General features: G+C 30.4%; 3 protein-coding genes and 1 long non-coding RNA gene across 5 annotated transcripts; 2 read left to right on the top strand and 2 right to left on the bottom strand.

Moving 5' to 3' along the window:
- Positions 1 to 527: 527 nt before the first annotated feature.
- Positions 528 to 3,050, bottom strand: LOC111198479. 2 transcript variants are annotated; one of them, XM_048754535.1, is made up of 4 exons: positions 2,091 to 3,050; positions 1,104 to 2,008; positions 893 to 1,036; positions 528 to 817 (listed from the first exon to the last, which is right to left on the bottom strand). In XM_048754535.1, the coding sequence occupies exons 2-4, from the start codon at positions 1,233 to 1,235 to the stop codon at positions 695 to 697; spliced, it is 399 nt and encodes a 132-aa protein (XP_048610492.1). In that variant the 5' UTR covers positions 1,236 to 2,008; positions 2,091 to 3,050; the 3' UTR covers positions 528 to 694. The 2 variants fall into 2 exon arrangements, with proteins under 2 accessions (XP_048610492.1, XP_048610491.1); XM_048754534.1 differs by having other exon boundaries at positions 1,104 to 3,050.
- On the top strand, positions 2,869 to 4,095 carry LOC106416574. The gene is made up of 6 exons (XM_048755568.1): positions 2,869 to 2,875; positions 3,177 to 3,318; positions 3,449 to 3,530; positions 3,612 to 3,671; positions 3,755 to 3,807; positions 3,939 to 4,095. The coding sequence occupies exons 1-6, from the start codon at positions 2,869 to 2,871 to the stop codon at positions 3,952 to 3,954; spliced, it is 360 nt and encodes a 119-aa protein (XP_048611525.1). The 3' UTR covers positions 3,955 to 4,095.
- Positions 4,096 to 8,177: 4,082 nt separating this feature from the next.
- On the bottom strand, positions 8,178 to 9,181 carry LOC125585861. Its single transcript, XM_048755569.1, has 3 exons — positions 8,928 to 9,181; positions 8,789 to 8,876; positions 8,178 to 8,627 (listed from the first exon to the last, which is right to left on the bottom strand). Exons 1-3 carry the CDS (start codon positions 9,179 to 9,181, stop codon positions 8,178 to 8,180), a joined length of 792 nt encoding a protein of 263 aa, XP_048611526.1.
- A 9,451-nt stretch (positions 9,182 to 18,632) lies between these two features.
- On the top strand, positions 18,633 to 20,912 carry LOC106416596. Its single transcript, XR_001283212.3, has 2 exons — positions 18,633 to 18,930; positions 19,054 to 20,912. It is a non-coding gene; the product is annotated as an uncharacterized LOC106416596 (long non-coding RNA).
- Positions 20,913 to 25,879: the final 4,967 nt, after the last annotated feature.

The following is a 25,879-nucleotide window of genomic DNA, read 5'->3' on the forward strand; positions in this document are numbered from 1 at the left end:
AGTCTTTCTAAAGCAACTGGCGTTCGTAGGGGGTATGTATCATCTTTCTTTATTTTCTTGCAACGACTTTTTTTTTACAGCTCAATCATACGAAAGTAATATGAACATACAGGCGTGAAAACCCAACCCAAAAGTGAGTACTGTTGTTATATGTATAGCGCCAACTATGTGATGGTTCTGCTTTCTTGTAGTATTTATTGCACTAGGGGCGGAGCCCCGCGCAAGCGCGGGGATGTTAAAGATAGATGTTGTACGTGAAATTGTTATAGGAGGTGGAGTCAAGTGTTTGGTTAGTATACTTGTAGTGATTATCAGAAGAGATGAATAAGAAGGGTAGAGATGTGTAAATTCATAGTTATGCACATGTATAATGTTGGAAATTCTATTTAAATGAAAATGCTAATGAAGATAGCGCATGCGCAGGAGATGTATATTTCTATACTGCATGTTTACTTATGTTAAGGTGTATCATCGTATTTTGTAACCGTAATACTAAATTTTAAGTCAACCCTTTAAACAATTAAAACTTATAAACTGTTTTCGTCGGATAAGGTCTGTAGCCGTAAATGGCTTTGAAAAAACATGGAAATAAGGAAAAACTGGAAAGTATGAAATAGGATATGCATAGTAATATAAGAAATTATAAAGAAACGCAAGCAGAGTTTGGGTTCACGTTTTCATTGCTTAAAAACTCTCATTCACGGGGGTGTATGCGTCCACCTTTCACATCAGCCGTAGATGTGTTGCTGGCAGAAGCGGAAGTGGATGCGTCCCCACATTTCCCTTCAACAAATGGTGTTTCATTGATGTTGCAACTCTGGAGAGAGGTTCAGATGAGGTATTTTAAACATGAGTCGCATGAAAAAGTTTAGTTGAGTATAGACTATAATACCTCGGTGTTAAAACTGTCACTGGCTGCGGAAACGGTGAAGGTGCAGTGGTCTGGGGAGAAATTGTGTGGAGTGACACGTATATGGAAATCTAAATCTGTCCCTCCAAGTTCTGCCTTGAGTTTCTTGCCGACACCACTATTAACCTGCAGTAGTTAGAGGTTTGAGTGATTGTTAGAGTGTTGAGAGATGTTGGTGGGAAGAAATAAAAACCTCATCAAGAAGAAGAGCAGCTGCATCTTGCTTAGCGAGCTTAAGCATCTCCTTGTCGAACACAACAAAAGTGGCATAGTTATTCCCATCATCAACCAATAATTCAACATGGTACCTGAATAAACAAAACATGAGTGATAGAAATGCTAAAATTAGTGTATATTGTTTTTTTTTAAGAGTATGTAAAGTTCTTACTTTACTACATTGGTGACATTGTGATTAACACATTGGTTGCAGCGGAGAGATGCGGCAGATCTGTCTAGTTTTTTGCTGCAGCGAGTGCAAGAGACATAGTACCAGCCATTTTGGCTCAAGACCTCGAGAATCTGAACCTTGTAAATAAAATAAACTTCATGTGTGTTCACCAAGAGAAAAAATGTACCATTTAATATTAAAATTTAAAGATGAAACATATTTAATTTAAGGGAAGCCTATTAGGTACCTGCTCGTAACAGTATCATCCCTAATTTTCTCCATCTAGAATCAAGCTAGCATGTGTCAAATTCTATTTACGACAAAAGGATATGCTAATTCTAAAATTTAACTCAAGCAAAAATGCAAAGCTTTTACCTCTTGGAGAATTCTCATGAATGCATCTCCAACTTGAGTGACCAACTGCGGCGGAATTTTATTCCCGTGCATGTCATAAAGTCGATAATTTTTTTTTTTTTTTTGTAACTATAAAGTCGATAATTGAGATAAGGAAAAAGCCAGATTATACTTATAAGAGTTGATTTTTATGACAAACAACTAACTCGTTAAAATAATAGGACGTACATGCAGGAAAAGGGGTCTTTCGAGATCATGATCTACAAGATGGAGTGTTCCCCGCTAGTTCGGTATAGAGTGACCCCTAGACGGCGTATAATAGGAGCCAAGGGGTGTCGTTGGAGACTCCATGTAACCTAGACAACGTTTGAGAAAGGCTTTAGAACGCGAGGCTGTTCAAAACGTATACATCACATATAGATTTAAAAAAAAGTTCACCAAGAAGCTCCCATATCAACAGGACAACCAAAGGAGAAATCAGTGTGGATCGACCACAAATCCTATCGTGTGATTCGAGAACAGTCACGTTAATAGAAGCTTCAGAGAGGTTCCTAGCAGATATACCACTCCCAATCACGATCTCGGAAGACTGCACCACATTGTTCTGCTTCTAGAGAAGCGCTGAGATCGTGCCTGCAAGACATGTTACAATGAATCATTCATCAAATCTCTTTCCAAATTAAAGAAAAAAATATTCTTGTATTAGGAAATCATGAGATTTGGAAAGCAAAAACATATACACACCGCATACAACCCTAACACACATATTTGATTTTAATCTAAAACCGGAATGCAAAATCTCAATTACCATCAGGAAGATCATCGGTAAACAAAATATTCTTATCCATTGAAGAAACAGAACAGATTTCCAAAATTCGTGAAAAGATCAACTAAACGATCTGATAAAAGAGGAAATTTGAAAATCTACAGAGATTGGAGCGAAGCTTATCGTATCAACTCATTGTAAAAACGCGAGATCGAATTATTCAATAGCGACGACTCATAAACGAACAGAACTTTGAGATTAGGGATCGGAATACGGCAAGAGTGTATGGCTTCGTTCCCACAGATCTTGCAATTTTGTGATTGCTGCATTTTTTCTTCTTTTCTTTTTTTTTTTATAGATTTCAGATGAAGGAATCGGAGGCGTCGACGTGAATACTGGATTCAATGTGAATAACAATTATGGCATAATTAAAAAAAAACATTTAACCACATGGAAGGTCAAGAGATAACGACTGGGAAGACAAAGAGATGAGATTATGAATAGCAGAGACGGTGAGGTTAAGTTCTGGAAGAAAAGATAACATTAAACGTGAGTTTCACTAATCTATCAAACCAAACGCTAAACTCAGAAATCAGACCAAACTCATAACCTAGTCGACCAAACAAAACCGGACAATAAATGGGACCCACAATCTTTATTATTTGCATACGTGGATGCTTTTAGAAGAGAGAAAAGTCCCCCATCATATATATGATTTCGTTATTTGACTAAGATATATATATATATATATATATCAGTTACATCATATTTTCGAACCTTACTATATTGGCTTAAATTTATCTTGGGTTTCTACAGGTCACCTGAGCCTTCTGGGACTATTCCGAATGAGTTTAAATCCAGCTCCATCAAAAGCAGCAGCCAAAAGAAACTAACCAGAAAGTGAGTAGTGTGGTTATAAGTGTGACAGCACTTATCCGATCTATCTGTGGTCGAGTTCTAGATTGTCGTCTTCCCTAGCTGTCTGTCATACTTGTTTTAGTTCTCAGTCTATCGTTTGTCATTTTGAAAGGGATTTGCGGCTGCACAAACTTGTTTTTGAGGATGATATACTGCCAGATGGGACCAAAGTGGGTTATTTTGTTGCTGGAAAGGTTAGATCTGCATGGCAAATGGCCTTTCTTCAGCTCGTTAATGTAACTTTATCTACTCCAACCATTTCGTTCATTATGCAGAAAATGCTTGTCGGCTACAAGAAGGGATTTGGGATACATTGTTCTTGTTGCAACAAAGTGGTAAGCTCTCTTTAATGTTGTCAAATGTTCTTTCCTGGCATGAAGTGTTCTGAGTCAGCCTTTATATTTTTTTATGAGAGCAGGTCAGTCCTTCAGCGTTTGAGGCCCATGCTGGCTGTGCAAGTCGTCGGAAGCCGTAAGTTCCTTGTAGCTATTTCCATATCTATACTCTAGTAGTAATGTGTTTGTGCCAGTTGCACTCCTTGTTTTTTTTCCCATTTTCCTGTTATAATTACAGTATAGTAACTTTATATAATAATTTGCTAGAAATACAAGAGACTGAGGATTGTTAGAGTGAAACTACTTCGGAAACCTGAAAACAAGAACCATTCTTTCTTCTCTATGGTTGCATTCTGTATAGACAAAGAACATACACACCTATACACATACGTTATAAAATTATACATTAAACCTTGGTACATTGAACTATGTAGTAAGTAGTACAAGCCTGGATCCCTGAGATAATTGATTGTGTAATTTTACTGAAAAAGGTGATGAAATAACTAGTTGTTCTTTTATTGATGTTCAGGTTTCAGCACATTTATACAACCAATGGCGTATCTCTTCATGAACTATCAGTAGCGCTATCAATGGACCAGAAGTTTTCCATCCGTGAAAATGATGACATTTGCCGTATCTTCCAGGACGGGGGTGAACTCTTGTGTTGTGATACCTGTCCAAGATCATATCATATAGGTTCCTTTTTTTTTTTGCAATTTTCAATTTATTTGTTGGAGTTCTTCTATTGCTATCTTTTTGGAGCGTTAACTTGATGGAGCCTACTTTTCTGTTTTGGTTTTATCTAGTATGTGCTGGTTTATCAAGCCTTCCGAGTGAGAGGTGGTCCTGCAAATATTGTGTGAATATGATTGAGAGGGAGAAGTTCGTGGACAGCAATCTTAACGCCGTTGCAGCTGGTAGAGTTCGTGGAGTTGATGAAATTGCTCAGATAGCCACAAGATGCATTTGAATTGTCAGCTCTTTTGTGAGTGAGCTCCCAAGTGTATGCGTGTTATGCAGGTGAATATCGAGATTTTCTATTATGTCATGTATACTACAGTTGCCTTTCTTGTGTCCCCTTAATGAGTTACATGATTTCCTGACGACCTTATTGAAATTGTAATGCGGTAGTTTAATGAGGTCGTATTTGGATAGCTTTTATATCATGTTTCTTAATTTAAAGTTACTTGAATATGTGTGGTTCAGAGATGCGTATACAATGGTTGCTTTCTTCTAGCTGAAACCATTTTCTTCTGATCTTGACCTTTCTTAATTTCCTTTCTCTTGCAGAGGCCATAGTTTTTGCAGGTTGGGCTTCAATTCTCGCACTGTGATACTCTGTGATCAGGTGTTTTGTTGGTCATTGTTATATTGCGATCTCTCCCTCTTAATTCTGCATTTGGTTTTCACCATATTCTGTCTCTATGTTTTCTCGTCAGTGTGAAAAGGTGTTCCATGTTGGCTGTTTGAAAGACCATAACATTACTGATCTCAAGGTGCTCAACTTCTTTGACTCTTTTTCTCTCTTATTATTTCCTCTTGGATGATACCTCACTACTAATCTCTTACATCCTTGTTTATGCTTTAACAGGAGCTACATAAAGATAAATGGTTTTGTTCCCTTGGGTGCAAAAAGATCAACACTTCATTAGGCGATCTGATAGTTCAAGGAGAAGAGAAGCTTAGTAACAATTTCCTGAATTTTATACGGAAGAAGCAAAAACCTAATGAAGAAAGCTGTCCAGATGACAATACCACTCCAAACATAAGATGTAGGATCATTAGTGGAAAGTTGGCCTCTTCGGATGATACAAAAGAGTTTCTTAAGAAGGCACTTTTGATTCTTCATGTAACTCTCCGGCTACAATTCAAACTCCTCTGCACTTTGTTCCCTTCTATTTTTGTATGAAAGGTTAAACTCTTTTTTGTCCATGGTCTACTTCAGGAGCGGTTTGATCCCATCTGTGAATCTGGGACCAGGGGAGATCTCATTCCAGCCATGGTGTATATGGGTAAGTGCAAATGGTTGTAATGTAATATCTCTTTAGTGCATTAGCTGATGAAACCACTGTGGGTGTGTGAAACAGAAAGAAAGCAAAAGGCCATGATTTCAGTGGCATGTACTGTGGAGTTAATATTCTTCTTCTTTCCAGTCTATATTATTCTGTGAAGCCTACCTATTTCATCTTGTTAATTTGTGTGTTTGTTTTGTCTCTCGCTTGTGTAGTGAAGTGATTGTTTCCGTGGGAATCTTCAGGGTTTTAGGGTCTGAACTTGCGGAACTCCCTCTGGTTGCTACCACTAGAGATTATCAAGGGCAGGTAATTAGCTTTGATGTTAATGAACCTTCATTTTTTTGTTTTATTTTAGAGATTTTCCTATTCCCTATAGAATTACGAAGAACCGATCCGCTTTTAGTGTCACATTTCATACACGCCTAAGTAAAACTTTGATGCATCCATGTCACATTTTTTTCCCTTTTTTGTTTGGGGAGCTTATGTTCTGTTTCTTGGCTGTAGGGTTACTTTCAGTGCCTGTTTGATTGCATCGAGAGGCTGCTTGGATCCCTAAATGTGAAACAACTGGTGCTGCCAGCAGCAGATGAAGCCAAATCCATATGGACTGACAAATTTGGTTTCACCAAGATGATGGAAGAGGAGGTATATCTGAGTAAAACAAAAGTCAATACACATATGTAACCCTCCCCAATATCACTTATACACAACTGTGTGTGTTCTAGGTGAAAGAATGCAGAAAAGAGTACTCGGTGATGGTCTTTCATGGAACATCAATGTTGAGAAAGATGGTACCTGGAACGAGTGTTGCTGACGGGAGTAAACCTGAGGACAGTATGGAGGAGTAAAGCTCAAGGTTATATCTTTTTTGGTTTGTTGGAAGTGGGTGAATCGATATAGGTTTGATGTATGCTTGTATTTTTTGGATAGTAGCCACATCCGTGTACAGGTTTTTTCCCACCTAAATGTGTTGTCTTTTTTCTGGTAACTGAAAAAGATGCACAAAGGGTTGGTCATGGGTAGAATAGTTAGAGAGACAAGAAGTGTGGGAAGTAAATGAGTCTTGAAGCTATTTTACTAACTCGTCTTGTTACGGTTGTATGAGAAGCAGGCGTTTTTTGTAATGCCAACAAGAAAATGAAAAACAATATTTGCTTATCGTTTGCAAGGAACTCAAATCTCTCCTCCATCGTCCAATATAAAATCTCCACTCATTTGTTGTAGGAGGAACGAAAAAAAACATCAACCAAAAACTGAACCAGACCAAATTAATTAACTTATTTTATTAATCGTGCATTTTCCTTGTTACAATCTCTCTAAAAAACATCAACCATATACACAGTGGCGGAGGCAGATAAAAGATAAAATGTTGACGGGGGTCGTAATATCTATACTATTAAAGCAAAATACCTAATAGGATTTTACCCTTAATTTTTAGAGTTATTTACAAGAGAGTGCCATTACCTAATTTGGAATTTTTTTAATTAATTCACTTGCTATATTTATAACCTATCATTTCTAAAAGTTATTGACCCGTAATTAATTCGCTTGCCATATTTATAACTAATAATATTCGTAACCAAAATATGTATAATCAATCTCGCACTATATTTATAACTGACCATATTTATTATAGAAGATCTTTATTTAAAAAGAAATAAATCCCGCGCTTTGAAAGCGCGGATCAAAATCTAGTAACTTTGCTTAAAGAACATTAACTATTGAATAATAAAAATATCACCGTACATTGAATTTCAAAGATGTACTCTACGCTCACTCATATTTTGAAAGCTTTTTATGATTGTTTCGTTTGTCACTGTATCAAGAATTTGCTTTTCAATAAAACAAACTAGACAATCACTTAAAAATTCATCACCAATACTGTTACGCGAGGCCGCCTTCACAATGTTCATGGCGGAGAAGCACCTTTCAACACTTGCAGTTGCAATAGAAAGAATCAAACATAGCTTCAAAAGACGATAAACCAAAGGATGAGAAAGATGTTTCCTTGTCTCCACCAATACACGAGCAAGATCACCAATACTCTCTAGATTAAAAAATCTTTCATCTTTTTCACATTATCAAGGTAGATGTCAAGCTGTTGCTCAAGAGATCTTCGCTCCACACAAGTAAAATCATCTGGATAAAGCTCAGCTAGTCTCACCAACAATGACTTGTCAAACTGAACAAAAGAATCTATCGGACTTAAGGATGCCATACAGATTAGTAGTTCAGAATCAAATCGATCATTGAACTCTTGAAGCTGCAAATCTATAATAGTGTAAAGACACTCCACCTTATAATGATGCAAGTTTGTGATGCCAATTTTTACTCCTTGGTTTTCTTGAGTCAACAAAGTCTTCCTCCATATTAGGCACTTCAATATTATTATTCTCACTAAAAGAATAAACTTCAGCCACAAAATCATCACATCCTTCATCTCTAAGCTTCTGTAATTGTCACTTAGTAGATTCAACCAATGAAACTGCATTCAAGATCTCTTGTCCCTTTTCTGTAGAGCCTTTGACAAATTATTAGTGAGTCCCAAAACAACAAGCATCAAGTGTAGATGAAAGACAAAACCAAATGTCTGAAAATATTTGAGGAGACCATATGCTTGTTGTCTTTTGGTGCCGTCTGTGCCTTCTATCTGAATATGTTCAAGAACTTCAATAATACATGGAAACATCACAACAAGACGAGTCTTGTAATGTGAACCCCAGCGAGTATATCCAGGTCTTTTAAGAGAAAGGTCTTGATTCAGCCCAGTTCCAGTCTTCATTTTACCCTTACTAATCTCTTCTTCCATTCTCTTGCGATTACTTTCAGTGAGCATAACTTTTCTTTTACAAGAAGTCCCAACCACATTCAACAGAACATGAACCATATCGAAAAATTCTCCAACTTCAAAATGCTTCTTTGCAACAGCCACAACAACCAACTGAAGTTGATGAGCAAAACAATGAACATAATATGCAGATCTACTTTCTCTCAAAATCAAAGATCTTAAACCATTGAATTCTCCTTTTATATTGCTGGCCCCATCATCAAGTCTTCACATTTATTTCTAGCATCGTTGTGAAAACTAGTATGATCTCCCACATGCTTGCTGAAACTATCAGCCTTATTCCAACTAGAAAACCCTGTTGATACAAAAGTATCACTTCCGCCTTGTTTTCTAGATTGAACTCTGAACAAGTAACAAAACAAACAAAAAGCCTTCTCTTGTTCCAGACTATACTCTAACCAATCAGGGTACTGCTCAAACCAATGTGGATCAAAGCGTCGTAATACACCTCCTATTGATTTTTGTTGAAAAGCATGACCACTAGGTTGACAAGGTCCTCTAGTCAAATACTTGCGCCGTACTTCATCTCTTTGATTATAAGGGTAGTCTAGAATGTTTTTCCGCTTAGTTGGATCCCACTGAAAATCATCCAAGTCGATACCAGATGGTGGAGCTTTTCTTTTGTTCAAATTCAAATATCGTTCCATTTTGTCTGATGGTACCTGCATAAATAAAAACAAAATATAATATCAAACCAAGTATATAATATAACAGACAATATTCAATTCTCTATGTCTAATAGTTACGGAATTTGTATGTTGAGCAATCCTTCTGTTTTTTGTGCAAATGGTATCCTATATGTAGAAATTTGGTATTTTATCATTTGAAACTATGAAACATAACAATTTCAGGGTAAAATAATCTAAGGATCGAAGGAACAAGCCAAAAATAAAAACTAGCTTTAAGATCTTTTGCTTTTTATAAAAATATAATACTATATTCATACTTGGTAGAAGAAGAAAGCTTAAATTAATTATTTAACAAAATACAAAATTTATTACCTTCACTACCAGAAAGACTGGAAAGGAGAAGAAGAAAACTAAACGTCCAAATGACTAAATCTATACTAATAAAAGGAACCTTTTGAGACTCCATAGGACGTCCACATCAGCGAAAAAAATTTCGCCAGAAAGATGACACGTGGCATAAAATATAGTTTTACATTTTAATATTACTAATTTTCGAAAATTATAAATAATATGTAAACATACAGCATAAAAAATGGAAAAACTACATTAAACATATGTAAAATTACCATTTTTCACTTAAAAAAAGACGGCTTATCTCCATAATGTAACATTACCGTTTTATAAAAAAAAACAAAAAACATTATATATAATTTCGAAAACAATAAATATATGTAAACATACAACATAAAAAATGGAAATACTACATTAAACATATGTAAGATTACCATTTTACATTTTTAATTTTAAAAAAATAATATGTAAACATACAACATAAAAAATGGAAAAATACATTAAAGATATGTAAGATTACCATTTTTCACTAAAAAAAAGACGGCTTATCTCCATAATGTAACATTACTATTTTGTAAAAAAAACATTATATTTAATTTCGAAAATAATAAATAATATGTAAACATACAACATAAAAAATGGAAATACTACATTAAACATATGTAAGATTACCATTTTACATTTAAAAATAACAAAAATATGTAAACATACAACATAAAAAAAATGGAAAAACTAACGTATGTAAGATTATCATTTTTCACTAAAAAAAACGGCTTATCTCCATAATGTAACACTACCATTTTATAAAAAAAGAAAAAAAAACATAAATATAACTATTTGACTATTTGTCCAAGTTCTTCTATTAAACATTGTCGTTTTACATTAAAAATAGAAAAAAACATTAAGATTTAAAACTCTATCTTAAAATATAAAATATTGATATTAACTAAATATAAAGTATAAGAAAGAGAAATACTCAATATATAGAAAAATAAATAATCTATACTAATAAAAGAAACCTTTTGAGGCTCCATAGAGCGTCCACATCAGCGAAAAAAATTCTCCCGAAAGATGACACGTGGCATTATTATTTAAAAAAATAGAAAATAAATAATAAGTAAATTTGCAATATAAGGAAAAATAAATAATATGTAAATAAATAAACAGAAACATTGCATTAAACTAATAATCTATACTAATAAAAGGGACCTTTTGAGGCTCCATAGAGCGTCCACATCAGCGAAAAAAATTCTCCCGAAAGATGACACGTGACATTATTATTTAAAAAATAGAAAATAAATAATAAGTAAATTTGCAATATAAGGAAAAATAAATAATATGTAAATAAATAAACATAAATATTGTATTAAACTAATAAGTAAATATACAATATAAGAAATCTATACTAATAAAAGGAACCTTTTGAGGCTCCATAGGACGTCCACATCAGCGAAAAAAATTTCGCCAGAAAGATGACATGTGGCATAAAATATAGTTTTACATTTTAATATTACTAATTTTCGAAAATTATAAATAATATGTAAACATACAGCATAAAAAATGGAAAAACTACATTAAACATATGTAAAATTACCATTTTTCACTTAAAAAAAAGACGGCTTATCTCCATAATGTAACATTACCGTTTTATAAAAAAAAACAAAAAACATTATATATAATTTCGAAAACAATAAATATATGTAAACATACAACATAAAAAATGGAAATACTACATTAAACATATGTAAGATTACCATTTTACATTTTTAATTTTAAAAAAATAATATGTAAACATACAACATAAAAAATGGAAAAACTACATTAAACATATGTAAGATTACCATTTTTCACTAAAAAAAGACGGCTTATCTCCATAATGTAACATTACTATTTTGTAAAAAAAACATTATATTTAATTTCAAAAATAATAAATAATATGTAAACATACAACATAAAAAATGGAAATACTACATTAAACATATGTAAGATTACCATTTTACATTTAAAAATAACAAAAATATGTAAACATACAACATAAAAAAAATGGAAAAACTAACATATGTAAGATTATCATTTTTCACTAAAAAAAACGGCTTATCTCCATAATGTAACACTACCATTTTATAAAAAAAGAAAAAAAAACATAAATATAACTATTTGACTATTTGTCCAAGTTCTTCTATTAAACATTGTCGTTTTACATTAAAAATAGAAAAAAACATTAAGATTTAAAACTCTATCTTAAAATATAAAATATAGATATTAACTAAATATAAAGTATAAGAAAGAGAAATACTCAATATATAGAAAAATAAATAATCTATACTAATAAAAGAAAACTTTTGAGGCTCCATAGAGCGTCCACATCAGCGAAAAAAATTCTCCCGAAAGATGACACGTGACATTATTATTTAAAAAATAGAAAATAAATAATAAGTAAATTTGCAATATAAGGAAAAATAAATAATATGTAAATAAATAAACAGAAAGATTGCATTAAACTAATAATCTATACTAATAAAAGGGACCTTTTGAGGCTCCATAGAGCGTCCACATCAGCGAAAAAAATTCTCCCGAAAGATGACACGTGGCATTATTATTTAAAAAATAGAAAATAAATAATAAGTAAATTTGCAATATAAGGAAAAATAAATAATATGTAAATAAATAAACATAAACATTGTATTAAACTAATAAGTAAATATACAATATAAGAAATTTATACTAATAAAAGGAACCTTTTGAGACTCCATAGGACGTCCACATCAGCGAAAAAAATTTCGCCAGAAAGATGACACGTGGAATAAAATATAGTTTTACATTTTAATATTACTAATTTTCGAAAATTATAAATAATACGTAAACATACAACATAAAAAATGGAAAAACTACATTAAACATATGTAAAATTACCATTTTTCACTTAAAAAAAAGACGGCTTATCTTCATAATGTAACATTACCGTTTTACAAAAAAAAACAAAAAACATTATATATAATTTCGAAAACAATAAATATATGTAAACATACAACATAAAAAATGGAAATACTACATTAAACATATGTAAGATTACCATTTTACATTTTTAATTTAAAAAAAATAATATGTAAACATACAACATAAAAAATGGAAAAACTACATTAAACATATGTAAGATTACCATTTTTCACTAAAAAAAAGACGGCTTATCTCCATAATGTAACATTACTATTTTGTAAAAAAAACATTATATTTAATTTCGAAAATAATAAATAATATGTAAACATACAACATAAAAAATGGAAATACTACATTAAACATATGTAAGATTACCATTTTACATTTAAAAATAACAAAAATAAGTAAACATACAACATAAAAAAAATGGAAAAACTAACATATGTAAGATTATCATTTTTCACTAAAAAAAACGGCTTATCTCCATAATGTAACACTACCATTTTATAAAAAAAGAAAAAAAAACATAAATATAACTATTTGACTATTTGTCCAAGTTCTTCTATTAAACATTATCGTTTTACATTAAAAATAGAAAAAATCATTAAGATTTAAAACTCTATCTTAAAATATAAAATATAGATATTAACTAAATATAAAGTATAAGAAAGAGAAATACTCAATATATAGAAAAATAAATAATCTATACTAATAAAAGAAACCTTTTGAGGCTCCATAGAGCGTCCACATCAGCGAAAAAAATTCTTCCGAAAGATGACACGTGACATTATTATTTAAAAAATAGAAAATAAATAAGAAGTAAATTTGCAATATAAGGAAAAATAAATAATATGTAAATAAATAAACAGAAACATTGCATTAAACTAATAATCTATACTAATAAAAGGGACCTTTTGAGGCTCCATAGAGCGTCCACATCAGCGAAAAAAATTCTCCCGAAGGATGACACGTGGCATTATTATTTAAAAAATAGAAAATAAATAATAAGTAAATTTGCAATATAAGGAAAAATAAATAATATGTAAATAAATAAACATAAACATTGTATTAAACTAATAAGTAAATATACAATATAAGAAATCTATACTAATAAAAGGAACCTTTTGAGGCTCCATAGGACGTTCACATCAGCGAAAAAAAATTCGCCAGAAAGATGACACGTGGCATAAAATATAGTTTTACATTTTAATATTACTAATTTTCGAAAATTATAAATAATATGTAAACATACAGCATAAAAAATGGAAAAACTATATTAAACATATGTAAAATTACCATTTTTCACTTAAAAAAATGACGGTTTATCTCCATAATGTAACATTACCGTTTTATAAAAAAAAACAAAAAACATTATATATAATTTCGAAAACAATAAATATATGTAAACATACAACATAAAAAATGGAAATACTACATTAAACATATGTAAGATTACCATTTTACATTTTTAATTTAAAAAAAATAATATGTAAATATACAACATAAAAAATGGAAAAACTACATTAAACACATGTAAGATTACCATTTTTCACTAAAAAAAAGACGGCTTATCTCCATAATGTAACATTACTATTTTGTAAAAAAAACATTATATCTAATTTCGAAAATAATAAATAATATGTAAACATACAACATAAAAAATGGAAATACTACATTAAACATATGTAAGATTACCATTTTACATTTAAAAATAACAAAAATATGTAAACATACACCATAAAAAAATGGAAAAACTAACATATGTAAGATTATCATTTTTCACTAAAAAAAACGGCTTATCTCCATAATGTAACACTACCATTTTATAAAAAAAGAAAAAAAAACATAAATATAACTATTTGACTATTTGTCCAAGTTCTTCTATTAAACATTGTCGTTTTACATTAAAAATAGAAAAAAACATTAAGATTTAAAACTCTATCTTAAAATATAAAATATAGATATTAACTAAATATAAAGTATAAGAAAGAGAAATACTCAATATATAGAAAAATAAATAATCTATACTAATAAAAGAAACCTTTTGAGGCTCCATAGAGCGTCCACATCAGCGAAAAAAACTTCTCCCAAGAGACGAGGCATTATTATTTAAAAAATAGAAAATAAATAATAAGTAAATAAACTATATAAAAAATAGAAACATTACATTAAACAATAATAATTAAATATACAATATAAGAAAAATAATAATAAGTAAATATACAATATAATAAATAGAAATATTACATTAAACATATATCATAATATTATCATTTGATATAAAAACAAGAAAATTAGAATAAATAAATATACAATATATAAAATGGAAAAAATAAATTAAACATATATATGAAAAAGTATTGTTAAATAAATAATAAGTGAATATACAATATAAAAATATTACACTAAACATTTATTATAATATTACAATAAGTAAATATAAAACATAAAAAAATAATAAGTAAATATACAATATAAGAAATATAAAAAATACATTAAACATCTATCTGAAAAATATATTATAAAATAAATAATAAGTAAATATATAATATAAAAAATAGAAATATTACTTTAAACATCTATCATAATATTACAATTTGATATAAAAGAAAAACAATTAGATAAGTAAATATACAATATAAGAAATAGAAACACTACATTAAACATCTATCTGGAAAATGTATAGTTTTACATTTTTATTATTTCAAAATATTTTATAAGTAAATATACAATATAAGTAAAACAAGCATACAATATATGTAAAAGAAACGTACAATATAAGAAATATAAATATCACATTAAACCTCTATCATAATACTATTATTTGGTATAAAAGAAAAAAAAAATTAAAATAAATAAATATACAATATAAAAAAATAAACAATAGGCAAAATACAATTAAGAAATTAAAAAACTAAATTAAATATCTCTCTGAAAAAAATGTTTAGTAAAATGAATAATAAGTAAATATACAATTTAACAAATATAAATATTATATTAAACATCTATCGTAATATTAGAATTAATAAATATACAATATAAGAAAAAATACACAATAAGTAAATATATAATATTTTAACTGAAAAAACTAAATTAAAAATCAATCTGAAAATGTATAGTAAAATAAATAATAATTAAGTATATTTATTTTGAAAACAATAATTAAGTATAAGAAATAAAAATATTACATTAAGCATCTATCATAACATTAGAATAAAAAAAAGTAAATATACAATATAAGAAAAAATAAATAATAAGTAAATATACAATATAAGAAATAAAAACTAACATCAAACATCTATCTGAAAATGTATTTTTTTACATTTTTATTATTTACAAATACTTTTATAAGTAAATATATATACGATATATGAAGAAATAAATAGTAAGTAAATATGCAATATAAGAGATAGAAATGTTACATATTATAATAAGTAAAAACATAAGAAAAAATAAATAATTAGTAAATATAGTATATAAAAAATAAAAATATTACATTAAATATATATCATAATATTATCATTGATATAAAAGCAAGAAATTTAGAAAAAGTAAATATACAAAATAATAAAAATGTATAGTTAAATGGAAAATGTGTAGTTAAATAAATAATAAGCAAATTATAATATAAGACATAGAAATATTACATTAAATATCTATTGTAATTTTAACATTTGATATAAAAGCAAGAAAATTAGAATAAATAAATATACAATATAGGGAAATTCTTTAAGATGGTCAGTTTAAGTTTTTGTCATAAAATAGCCTTAATAAGAAAAATGACCAAAAGAAGTTTTATTAAAGAGTAAAAATACTTTTATACCGTAGGGTTAACTAATCTAGATTTAGGGTTTAGAGTTAAGGGTAGGGTTTTGAGGATATGATTTCAAATTAAAAAAAATTAAAATTAAAATTTTCAAAATAAAAAGTGGCTATTTTGATCATTTTACTTATTCAATGTTATTTTTGTGACAAAAATATATGATAAATATATGATATGAGTAAGTAAATACGCAATTTAAAAATGGAAAATTACACTAAGATTTAAAAATATATCTTAAAATTTAAAATATAGATATTACGTAAATAGAAAGTATAACAAATGGAAATATACAATTTAAAAAAATGGAAAATGTACATTAAGATTTAAACATCTATCTTAAAATGTAAAATAGAGATATTAAGAAAATAAAAAGTACAAGAAATGGAAATACATATACAGAAAAATAAATAATATGTAAATAATGTAAATATATAATATATGAATTATATATATAATAATAAGTAAATACACAATTTTTTTTTAAATGGAAAAAGTTCATTAAGCATTAAACATCTATCTTAAAATGTAAAATATATAAAAGTAAATACACAATTAAAAAAAAATGAAAAAAGTACATTAAGATTTAAATATCTATTTTATAATATAAAATATAGATATTACGTAAATAAAAAATATAAGAAATGGAAATAAACATTTTAAAAAAGGAAAAAGTACATTAAGATTTAAACATCTATCTTAAAATTGTAGTAAATTATATAAAAAAGGAAATACCACATTAAACAAAAAAAAAATGTACAGTTTTACATCAAGAAAGTCCCTATAAAATTCATTATTCCATCAACATCAACCTCACACTATCAAGGAAAACTTCAAAGCACTCGAGCAAAAAAAATGGTTCCACCATCAACTCTTGCCGTCCCAAAAACCTTTAATGACCTTGAAGGAGATTTTTTATAACAACGAACTTTTTGTTAGGTGGATTCATTGTTGGAAAACCCGTAACTTCCAAAAGCCAAACTTATTCATGAGAATTGAATTGCTTTTCATAGACTCAAATGTATTCTTACAAATTTAAATTAATCTAATCCATAATTTTATTGTTAATATTCATACTAACTCTTTCATGATCAAACCATTACAGTTAATAACAATTCAATCGTTTATCCCGAAACACTTTTTTCCTCGCCGAATCAGGTATTGGTTCATGTTGGTTTAGTATTGTTTTTGGTTTATTAACCGGTTTAGGATGGTCCTATTGTAAATATAATTTAAGTTGGTTTAGCATATATTATGCTTAAAATAAATTAAATTAAATAATAGTAATATTATGCTTAAAATATAATTTTAGAGAGTTTTCAAATATAGTTTACAGAACATTATAGGTGATGATTTTAATTTATTAAATTCGTTTATTACTTAAAACTAAGTTTTTTTAAAAACATATTGAGTTATAAATATTAATATTGGATTGGTGAGTATAACATGAATACAAAAATATAAATATTTCATTTTCAAGATAAGAAATTCAGCTTTTATTCAGTTATATTCTAAATTATTTTTTAAAAAATATACATAATTTATATATATATAGATTAATCTTCCAAACTTAAACTATTATATTATATATGAATAATGTTTTTAAAAAAAAATAATTTCTGATTTAAAAAAAATAAAAACAACAAATGGTTATTTTCAAATAATGGATGTAATTTACATTATACTATCATTTAACAAGTATTATATACGTTTTGATATATCATTATTTTCTATTTCCAGAAAAAAATAAATTGTTAAACATCAATATCATCTAGGTTAAGTATACTAACATCACAAATTCAAACATCACAAATTCAAACATCACAAAAAATATTCACATAAACATTATAATACAATAATTTAATCAAAAAATACAATTCAAAAAAACAATATTCAAAAGAATAGTTATATACTTAATATTTGAAAATCAAAGATATTTTTGCTAAAATTGTACTTACCTGGCCAAGGAGATCGACCATCTTTTTACGGATCGATCGATTGTTGAGCATGTGGTCGATCCGAAAATACTCTGTAGTTTAATTAAATATCTAAAATATTTATTCCAACACTCAACAGATAGTTTTGCTAAATATGATAACTAGATAGCCAACAAAATCACAAAAATATTTAAATAGTAAAAAATATGTTAATTTAAAGTATTAAAATTTAAAAGTAAATTTTAATTATGACATGCATCTTAACATTTATATAAATATATATCATAACCTAAATATAAATAATTTAACAACTTAAATTAGAAAAAAATAAAAATCTCGGACGTAATCCGGGTTAATCCCTAGTTAATATAATAATTAGGTTTAAGTCATTGAAATTTATAATATAATGAGACAGTTTTGGGGACACGTGAGCAAAGTGCGTGGATCTCACACCTTAATTTTTTTTTTTTTTTTATCGGATGGGCTTTGATATGTGATCTGTGTACAATTTTCAAAGGGCTTTATTTATTTATTTTTTCCTTTTGTGGCTTCGTGTATGGCCGGTTATTGTTAGGGTTTCATTTTTTTCTTCCCGATCTTTTGTCGCTCCAGGCGATACCATTTCCTCACTCGATCTCTTTGAACCCAAGTTCGCAGCCGACAGAACGCTTCCTCTTCCTGTAACGCCTTCTCGAACCTCCTATATATAGAGGTCGTCTATGGTGAGTTCTCACTTGCTTCTTAACTTTTAATTTTCATAGATTATCTTACTATGTTCTCTTCTTCTTCTTCTTCTGTTTATTTTCTAGGAAAATTTAAAAACTTTCTCGGTTTTTTCTCTCCAGGCAGGTTTGAGAACAATCCAGACCAAGGAGACATGGAATCCCTAATCGAAGACGAGGAATACATCGCGTCCTGTTCCACTGCAATCGCGTACGGCGCATCATCTCCACCGTCCATCTCCGCCTACGATGTTTGGATCAAAATTCCAGGAAATGAAACGCCGAGGAGCGTCGAGAGAAGTTCTTGCACTGGATGGGAGTCAATGTAGAGGAGGAACCACCTAAATCAGACAATGTGGATTGTTTCTCAACCTCTGTCAGTGAAGCAGCAACCACAACGGTTTTGAGGAGTTTGAAATCTGAAGACGAGTTTAGCTCTTGTCGTTGTGAAGGAAGTAGATGTTGAGGAGTTAAGTAACGGAATGGGTTTTGATGATATTGATGATATTAGCTCTAGCCTTTGTTCTGGACACCTTCAACGGGTTCTACAGATAAGATTGTGAAGGTGAACGGTGGAGAGATTGAACCTAAGTCGCTAAACCTGATGATCTCAGCTTCAGAACAGCGTGGTGCTGGAGGAATTATGAAGAAGGTTAAGGAGAAATGGTTGAGCCGGCTGCATAGAGCGCGTCTTCTAGCTTCCGTCGGTTCTCATGGCTTATTCTATCCTCTTCTAGCTTCCGCACACTCTGTTCAAGCCATCTCAAGTTTCCAACTAGCTCTCTCAAAAAAAAAAAAGGAGTTCAAGGTCTAAGCTCTCAGCAGATACGGAGGTGCCAAGAGAGAAAAAAAGACTCTAAAGATGCCACCTTCAACGGAGGAGACTTTCTTCAAAGGCAGCTTTTGTCTCAGACAAACACCAAGAAAAATGGGGTTGAGGAAATTTCAGTCACGTGGCTGTCTTAGAAATGACGGAACTTGCCGTTGGTTAAGACTAGAGCACAAACCACTGTCGAGTACTACAAGGATAACATTGTCACGGCTCCAGTCCGTGTCCACACTATCATGTTCTCATCTCAGCAAAACCGCATGTGACCTCAAGAGCACATCATCTCACGTAATCTGTTTATCAATGGTATGTATCTGTCATTTTCTCAGCGACAGAGCAAGTGATGGTTTGGTAGATTGAGAAGAATTTTATGATGTGTGATGGCGGCTGCTTTAGACCATAGGATTGAACACGTGAAGCAATGATACATAGGGTTGTCTTGGATTTGATTAGACGGCTGATACCTTCTGGTGTACTTGAGTGCACACAACATGTTCGATAAAATGGTAAAGCGAAAGTTACAGTGGTTAGGTTGCCAATGGATAAGAATCTGGTTTGTTAAGAGATGGGTACAGAAAAACCAGGAATTCAGTGAGATGTAATGGTCAAAATATACCTCTGAGGGACTATACAAGCTCTCCATGTACAAATGATACCTCTGAGGGAGCAATGATAGATCTCCAAGTATAGATCAAATTTCTTATTTGGTTTTAAAGTCTACTGTTTTTATCTCCACATCAAATGAGAAAGCTGTCTACAACTGAGTGAGTTATGCTATAGCTCTCCAAGTACAGGCTATAAGTTTTTGCGTCTTTGAAGAAAAGCTGCACTCTTATCTCTTAATGCAAGGTGGAAGCCTGTCTACATCTCCATGTGAAGCTACTTATGGATGGTCTCTTACGGCAAATACGGTTCTAAGCAGCTTGTCGGTTCAAACTTCGCATCTATGTTTACACCCGATGCTGGAGCACAAGCCCAAACCATGGAAGTTAAGCCCAAAGCCCATGTAGTCTAGGGTTTCTAGCAAAATAGACTTGATATAAATGGATGTTTAAAATCATTGTAATGGACAGCTTTTTGGAGTTGCCCTTAAGCAGCTCTCTCTTCTCTATATTTTATGAAAGTCATTACAATCTTGTGTTTTTGGTGACAAGCTAAAGTTCATCCTCTCTTTACTTTTTTTGCACAATAAAGCTTTAACAAACTATTACATTTCTGCTCAAATAAAGCTATTTGAGCATTTTCTACAAATGTTATCAGCTACCTGTCTCTTACAAGCGAAGAAAAGAACGAAATCAAATACATAACTCAAATAGCTTCTTATAAAAAATATGTTTTTTATATATATATGTACTAGGGTAAGCCTGCGCTACGCGCATGATTTGATTTAAATGTGATGTATATAATTATATTATTATATAATTTCATTGCATATATTTTATAAATTTAAGTAAAAAACAAATAAAAATAAAATATAAATTCAATATTTTAAATTATAAGATAAAATATTTATCATTAAATATAATAAAATATATTATTTACTTATAATAGTTTTGATGATTTAAAAGATAAAACAATCAACAAATGTTTTTTTAGTAACAAATTAAAACTAAACGCAATTTTATCCAGCCGACCCGAATATGTGTCTAGTTGACGGTTAAACCTGTCCGACTGTTAATTCGGTTCGAGTTTTAAAATAATGGCAAATTTGTTACTCAGCGTGGAAGTAGAAACATGCACCACCTCATTCGACACTAACTCCATAGCCCATAATTTAATTGTTATTTAGATTATAAGATTTGTGTTATACGGTGTTTGTTGTATGACAAAGGTAATTTCAAAATCAAAACAATGACCAAAGAAAAAATCATTTTGATCAATTTTCTAACTTGTACTATTTTCTTTTATCAAAGAAACGATTAAAGTTGATTAGAAGAGACCATATATGGATAATAAGCTTAATTTCAATTAAAGCCCAGTTTAGTTAAAAGCATATGTCCTATCTAAGGTCGAGTCTTCCATTCCACTTTTGCCGCTTTTTTCTTAGTCATATTTCCTAACCGCCGGTAATTTTTTCAATTTTGTTATAGCTTTATTTAGTTCTATTGATATCAGTATCTGTGAATTGACTGTCACATGAGTTTGCAATTGAAAGCAGTGACCAAATAACTTGGTCATATATGTATTATTTGTTTGAACGGCAGTCAACTATGAAATATATATTATAGGAAATAAATCTCCTACAATCAAACCCAGAGGAGGTGGATTTTCAAGTGAATTCTTCTTCCCAAAAGTATTATTTGTGTTAATCGCAGTGATATCTTTGGTAGACTCTGCTTCATATTCGTCCTTGGGAAGAGTTTGTTTCCAAGTGTTCTGATGGCTAGGAAAGTTTCTTGGCCCCACAATTTTGGAGGCCACTGTTCAAAACATGTCCAGATAAATCTTGAGCTATATATATACATCACCAAACAAATCAATGATCTATTCAAAGTGTTTTAATGTATTAGTCTTTATTGTATAAGAAAATTTATCAAGCAAATCTGAAGTTGACTCATGTTTTGTTAACCAACTAAAAATTTTGTGCACAACAAAAGTAGAAAAGTACACGGATAAAGAAAGATCAACTCAATACAAAATATAAGTTTTTTTTTGGTCAAAATACAAAATATAAGTTTATACTGAAACAAACATTCATGATTCAGGAGACATAAATAAGCACATGTATGTGTGTATCAGTGAAATTTTATTCTTCTGTCGATGATCTTTTATTTCTCCTTCAATAGCTTTAAGAGATAAAGATGATCATAATGGTCCACGTTTTAAAAAAACACAGTAAATATAAGTTCAGGAAGGCAGGAACTAAAACATTGGTTAAAGTCCCTATAAACTCTAGAACTCAAGTGTTTCAAAACAAAAATAAAAAACTCTAGAACTCAGTTTCGTACAACTTCAAGTCACCATTTCTGTAGCACTTTCTTTGTGAAAGTTAATGAACGTTGGTTTACAAAAGTCTCATTCCTTATATTTAAAAATGGTTTTAAGATTGCTTTTTGGATTTTTGCAAAGTTGATTACAATCGTTAGCATGAGACTACCATGATTGAATAGTAAGAACATAATTTAAGTGTATTCCTATAAGCAAAGCTAAAAAGATACAAATCAACCATTTTGCAACCCTAACAGTCATATTAGGTGTCTCTACCAAAGTTTCCAGAGCATACTTGAAACCTGCATATTCTTTTACGTTTCACAATTTGATTAACTCTTCGTGAGTTGCATTGAATTTCATTTTCAGAATTCTATGGCTGCTTCTGTTAGAGGTAAATTTTTGCGCTGCCTTTTTTGACCCTGAAGCAAACCAAAAGAGAAACTGTGAAGATTAGCGAATTTATGTAAGGGTAATGATGAATTTGAATTGGCGTTTCTATGAAGCTTGAAGATTCTATTTTTAACTTGGTTTAATCATCCCGCATAGAGAGATAGTGATATATACCTATAAGAACTTGTCTCTTACCTAAAACCCAATCTTTATAAGTTAGTTGTCCTTTCATTGTAATCTGAAAAAACAAAATCTATTGCCTTAAACTGAGAGGTGTCTTTTGAGGTTAACAAAAAATTCTGTAGCAAACAATGTTTAGTACACATTGATAAGATGGTGATAAAACATCAAATGTATAAGCAGAAGGGAAGAGTCTTTTAATCACCTTGGGTTTGAGATCTCGGTGTACAACACCTTGGAGATGACAAAATGCAATCACTTACAATATTTGTATCATAACAAAATTTGCATCCTCCTCTTTATACTTCCCACCTCTGCACATAAAACACACCACTAAGTTTAGTATAGAACAAACAATCCTACGTCTGAAGTGTATTGTTCCCTTACCTTGAAAGTATTATATCCAAAAGCTCTCCTCCTTCCCATAGCCTAAAACAACAAATCACTACATCACTATATAGACATTATCATGATCCTCATATGCATCATATATAGAACTGAGAAAGGATATATCATGACCAGACAAAGCTCTCAATATCTTCACTACTTTCCTTACATGTACACAACAAATTACAGAAATCATTACTACAGAACAAGAAGACATCAAATCAAAAAGCATTAACCTTTGCTTTGTTATCATTTCTCTTAAACTTAGCAGCAGAAGTGTGTTAAAAATGGCCACGGCCAAATTCATCACCAAGCTCACCGTGATCCCATAAGTCACCGGAGCCTTCTTGGAGAAGAAGGACTGAGCTGGACTCGCACCATAAAACGGGAAAAGTGGCTAGCATTCACGGTGGCTGGCATGATAGTTGCCTGAAACATTATTGGAAAGATATTATGATAGCAAAGCATATCATACATGGCTAACGAAATCTCTTATAGAACAGATTCGTAATATTAACGGTAGGTCACCGGAAATCGACATAACTATTGTCAGAAGTATAAGAACAGACTCACCTTTGAACCAGGCAAGAGCATATGGATGGACATGAGTTCACCACTGCGCCTAACATATCTCGCCTCCCAGAATAGCAACAATCTAACTTGAACTCTATAAGAACATTTATCGGACTTCAAATCGGAAAGCAAAATTTTGGAATTAGCCATATCTCAGAAAATAAATATGTGTTTGATGTTTAAACAGATTGATAAAATGATTGCAAGAGGAAGAATGATCGCCTATTTATACTATTAGATACACCGACTTCGAATCAAAGCATGCATTAAAGGCCACATCGTGTTTGATTGAATTAATGGAGATTAAACACGACGAAATAATCGTGAGTGTTTCTGTGCTGAGATGATAGAGACGAAGATGAGAAGTCTCGAAGGAGACGACAACGCGACAAGTTTAGGATTTTTCTTTTTTTTTTTATCAAAAGCTTAGGGTTTTCCTTATTCAGGTTATGGGCATGTTTTAAAATCAACTGTAGCCTATCATTTTCCCAGCCAAGAGATACAAAAACACGACTCAAATTAATGAAACGCCCGAGTATTGATATCAGGACACGCGTCATTGTCTGGTGCTTCCAATTAGTGACGTGTTTCTCTCAGAAGAGAATCAATCTCTTCTTTATATAATTAGATATATATATATAAAGCGGTGAAGATGGACAAATGTGAATTGAGAATAAAGACTTTTGTGTAGATTTTGTTTATCGATTAATTAAAAAATTAAGGGCATTCTAATTAGCAGACTAAAGTAGCTAAAAATTAACAACCACCGATTTTTTACAATTCTTCTCTATTGCAGGTTCCGACGCCGACGAAACAACCGAGGATAAACATCTACAGAATGATGCGGAGGCGGACGAATCTAATGTAAGTAAATCTCTCTTCAATGACGCTTTAGAACAGTTATCGTTTTCAATCTCACAAGCTTTAACGCAAAATCACGCCAGGAAACGGAGGAAATCGAGATGCTATCCCGGTGATGGCAAAAAACAATTTAGCGACCTAACAGTTTATTTAGAAGCAGAGAAAACTTCAGTTTCAAGGCCCACCACATTTCAAGCCCAAACATTTTAAAACTCAATTTTACTTTATCATTTTGTTGGGACATAAAGCTAGATCAATTTCTATTTTTGGTCGACCCTTCAAACTTTTTATGAAAGCTACAAAACCATTTATAACAACATCCAATAAACCTCTAAAATAAATAATTATATAACTATATAAATATATAAATATCTAGACTTATTACTTTAATTAAAAAACAATACACAACAATTGTGAAGTTTGGAAATTAATTTCAGGTAGAATAAGAAAAATATTTTATTTACTGTTCATATACATAATTAAATTTTCAAAATAAAATTTAAACTCTTTTTTCATATACTATTTGTATTGTATATTAACAACTACATAAGTTCAGTTACCTTTGACCATTAAACTGTTAATAACGCTAATAGTTAATCGAATCAATACCAATACAAGATAAGAAAATATGAATGCATATGAACTCGCTGATCATTCTTATATCGACCTAATCATGTTGTGTAGCTTCCGTTCATGAACCATTATAGACAACGTGGGCAAACAAAATTTTGTATGAAAACAAACAATATAATCCCATACACAAACCAACACAATGCATCGAAAACGTACCCAGCTCCG

The sequence above is a fragment of the Brassica napus genome, chromosome C4 (genome assembly GCF_020379485.1).
Source record: "Brassica napus cultivar Da-Ae chromosome C4, Da-Ae, whole genome shotgun sequence".
NCBI classification, from domain to species: domain Eukaryota; kingdom Viridiplantae; phylum Streptophyta; class Magnoliopsida; order Brassicales; family Brassicaceae; genus Brassica; species Brassica napus.